This window comes from Neophocaena asiaeorientalis, unplaced genomic scaffold, assembly GCF_003031525.2.
Source record: "Neophocaena asiaeorientalis asiaeorientalis breed wild unplaced genomic scaffold, Neophocaena_asiaeorientalis_V1.1 scaffold619, whole genome shotgun sequence".
NCBI classification, from domain to species: Eukaryota; Metazoa; Chordata; class Mammalia; order Artiodactyla; family Phocoenidae; genus Neophocaena; species Neophocaena asiaeorientalis.
Genome location: NW_020174367.1, coordinates 313,927 through 318,024, shown reverse-complemented (window position 1 = coordinate 318,024; position 4,098 = coordinate 313,927). Strand labels below are relative to the sequence as shown.

The 4,098-nt window shown below is 45.8% G+C and overlaps 1 protein-coding gene across 1 annotated transcript; it reads right to left on the bottom strand.

The window, feature by feature from the left end:
• Positions 1-321: 321 nt before the first annotated feature.
• On the bottom strand, positions 322-3,696 carry SLITRK2 (SLIT and NTRK like family member 2). Its single transcript, XM_024756159.1, has one exon. The coding sequence runs from the start codon at positions 3,682-3,684 to the stop codon at positions 1,147-1,149; it is 2,538 nt and encodes an 845-aa protein (XP_024611927.1). The 5' UTR covers positions 3,685-3,696; the 3' UTR covers positions 322-1,146.
• Between the last annotated feature and the right edge of the window lie 402 nt (positions 3,697-4,098).

Below are 4,098 nucleotides of genomic sequence, written 5' to 3'. Positions count from 1 at the left end.
GTAATGGCTCATATGTCTTTATTAAATGAGGTGTGTGGCGGCCTCTACTGGTGTGTGTTTATAGAAAATGTTTCAATAGGCAGAAAAAATACTAATTTCAATTAAAAAGTTAGAAATACAGACTCTCATTTAAATATATAAAAATATCTAATGCAGAAAAAATATATTACAAGTTGTGTAATGTACTCTTAATTAGGAAAATAATCTAAAACACTGACCATGTTAGTGTAAAATAACGATTTACGGAAGGGCATTAATTGTTCAATTCACTCTGATATTGGGTTAAATATATTTTATTAATGAATTACTAATCCCAACTGAGGCATTTTATTACCTCTAGTCCACTGTTAAGTCCCCTTAGTTGACTTAAATTAAATCACTTAGAACAAACCCAAAGAAAAGGAAATATTTTACAGTTAAATCTATAAAGTCCTAGAACTAGAATCATTTGATGACAGGTCGGTTTCTATAACTCAAGCAAACTGTACGTTGACTTAATATAGCTGACATTTCAATCTATTTTACAGTGTTTTTAATTTTAAAAATACAACACATTAAAATATGTTCAATTTATCAAAGCTAAAAGCAACATTTAAGTAATGTACTTAAAGTGCAAAGGCACTTTAACACAAAGAAGTGATGCCTAGTGACTATGCTTGGTAACTGAAGACGGAAATACCATATATCATTATTTACAAAAGAATTTATAGTCTCAAAAGATCTTTGGAGATCTTCTACAAAATACACTAAATATCCATTTTCATTTGAAAAGTTTGCTTACTCTTTCTTCATTCACTATAATCTCCTCTTCCCATTCCCACACTGGAAAAATAAAAGAAGAAAAAGGAAACAAAACCATAAACAAAATATATGAAAAAATGCATTGTAGAAACATTCATGTTCAATGATGATTCCTAAGGAGAGAAGGAAAAAAAAGGTGGGGGAGGGAGGAGAGCAAGAGAGAAATAATTTAAAGGAAAACTTGAAAAAGCAGTATCATTGCTTCACCCCATCCCCCAAACATCTTCAAAGTCCCCCATTGAGGCTGGGAAAGGGAGAACACAAACACACACGAAAGCAAATGCAGTGCTTCCAACAGTTTGGAGCAGCATCCTTTGATGCCAGAGGGTTGTAAATGATTTCCCTTCACAGCTGACTGATTGCAGTTTGTTTTTCCAGAACTTCGAGGTAGTCTGGTTCTGATTGCGGCTTAGCTTGCAGTAAAGGGTGGTCTGGTTTTGACTGCCCCACAAAGCATTTCCTGGGAGTTCCATATAAAACGGTTTTATTGATTCTGTCTTGGTTTTGGCGTCGAGATTCATACGAAGGGGCGAACTGCCTTTTAGGTAAGGTACAAAAGTTATAGTGGACGAGTCCTGCACTGGGGAGTTCCTTGACGCGCTCAGCGATATTCTGATACAGCAGCTCGGGCTCTCTTGGGGTGGCTTGCTTTTCTAGCAACTCGGTGGCACTTATAGTGTAAGCAAGTGTGGCTGGTTCTTCTTTCTTCTCCTCCAGGTTGCTGTAACTGAATTCTTGCAGGTTTCGGTAATAGGCCACTGGGTCTCCTTCCTTCTGCATGTAGATGGGGTTTTGGCACATCTGACCCACAGGTGGGGGGATGTAGTTATAGACGTGGCCGTCTGCTTTATCCTGAGTCTCAGTGTTATAAGACCCATACTGTAACTGGAAGGAACTTACATCTAAGTTGTTGGCACTCCTGGGAACACTTGGCACTCCCTTTCGGCGTTTCAGGACAAAGACGAATAGGCCAGCCCCAAAGCAGACAGATAAGATAAAGACAACCAGCAATCCTAAAATTAAGACGGAAAGTGGAACTTCAGTGTGTAGTTCAGGATAGGAACTGGGAGACACACTAAGTGAGCGAGGTGTGTCTGTGTTGTGATTCATTGACAAAATGGTTCCATCTGACAAGTTTGGACCGTCTGGACAAATAGCCTCCCTGCCCAGAAACTTCAGGATCTCCCCAGCGTGCTTAGCGGGAGATTCACAGGTCACCTCATTGATGATGACAGGGGAGTTGGCATGCTCTGTCCAGTCCTTTAGTCCCATGATGTCACAGGTGCAGTCCCACGGGTTCTCTTGCAGATCTATCTGGATAAAAGCCGGAAGCTGATCCAGAACCCCTTTCACAGGCAGGTGAGAAAAATGGTTGTTTCTCAGATTCAGCCTGGTGAGGGCCGTGCCCCCAAATATATTATCAGGTAAGGACCGCAGCAGGTTGTTATTCAGAAACAGTAGCTGTAGGTTAATCAAAGCATCAAAGGTCAGCGGCTTAATTTCCTTAATGACATTATACTCTAAATAGAGATACTGCAAGCTCTGCAGTCCATCAAACATAGCCGGATATAGCACTTCAAGGTAATTGCCATTCAGATAAAGTCTGCGTAAACTGGTCAGGTTTGTGAAGGCACCTTCCTGAATGACTGCAATCCTATTGTTTCCTAAATGCAATAGATCCAAAGAACTGTATTCTAAGAGGTCGTTCTTATAGACAGTTTGAAGATAGTTCCCTGTTAGGTAGAGTTTCTTTGGACTGGTAGGTTTAGGCTGCAGGTCGGAGATATTAGTGAACTTCCTCTCTTGGCAGTTGACATTTAGACCATTGTCTGAACTCTGAGAGGTGCAGACACAGCTACTGGGGCAGGTGAGGGGCACCGGGGACTTGGTCTGGTACACCATGATGGGTCCAAAGCTCTGCCTGTCTTTCGACACTGTGACCCGGGGAGTTGGGCGATTTCTCATTTTGGGTGGCCGGCTCGCTTTTGCAGCCCTGGTTGGGTTGAGAGCCGGATTCATTGTAGGTGACAGCCTTTGGACATGTGTGTCAGCGTGGCCGCCCCTCTGACCGGAGTCACCGGTACTTTTTCTGGGACAGAGGTCTTGCCTGGTCAGCTGGGTCACATCTTTCCCATGCAATCTGAAGGGAGTTTCACAGACAATCTCCCCCACAAAAACAGTTATGGTGTCCAGCCAAGCCTTGAGAGGAAGTAAGTCACACGTGCAATTCCACGGGTTTTCCTCCAGCTGAATCTCCATGATGCCTCCGATATGCTCGAGGACGCCGGCAAAAGGCATCACTTTCAGCCGGTTCCCTCGCAGGTCTAAGTGGGTCAGCAGGACGAAGCGGAACACATTGCTGGGCAGAGACAGCAGAAGGTTGTCATTCAGGATAAGCACTTTGAGCTTGTTCAGTTTGCTGAAGGCCCCCGCCTCGATGGCACTGATGTAATTGTAGTCGGCCTGGAGGTACTCGAGGCTCTCGAGGCCCAGGAAGGTGTCCTCCCTCAGCACTTCGAGCTTGTTGTTGTTGAGGTGCAGCCTCTTGAGGGTTTTCAGGCCGCTGAACGCCCCGGTTCGGATCTCCTGCAGCCCGTTGTTACCCAGGTGGAGAGTAACCGCGTTGGAGTAATTGACGAACTCGTTGGGGTACAGTCTCGTCAGGAGGTTGCCATTGAGGAAAAGCTGATAGATTCGATACTGGGGGGGCTGGAGCAGGCTGACAGTTGTAAATCCTTTGTTTTCGCAGTTAATATTCAGTACGTTTTCCTTCTCTTCGCACAGGCAGCGGATCTTGCAAATGTCTTTGGCAGTTTTGCGACTCTCGGTCTGTAAGATCCCGGCCACGGTTAACACACTGAGGAACCAAACGCCGCTCAGCATCTTTAGGCACCGTCGGTGTCAGCTCAGGTACCTACAGGCAAACCTTGGGGAGGGGGCAGGAGAGAGCGGGATGCGGGGGAGAAAGAAACACGGAAGCCCGATTAAAATGGCAAAGCGAGGGGGCGGAGTGGGACGGAGGAAGAATGCGGGGAGTGGACAGCACGGCAGAATGAAATCACTGCGTTTTTCAAAGCGCTTTCTGCTCTCCTCCCCTCCCCCGCAGCCCACCCACACACGCGTCCCGGAACACACGCTTGCACCTGATTTCCCGGCGGGTCGCTGCCAGCCGCGGAGTCATTAGTAACCGAGTTGTCCTACTAAATCCAGCCCATCTCCTCCTCCTCCTCCCCTGGGGTATCTTGAAGAGATCTCGGGCGGCTAGCCCGTCCTGGGCTCCCAGCAGAAATTGCTTTA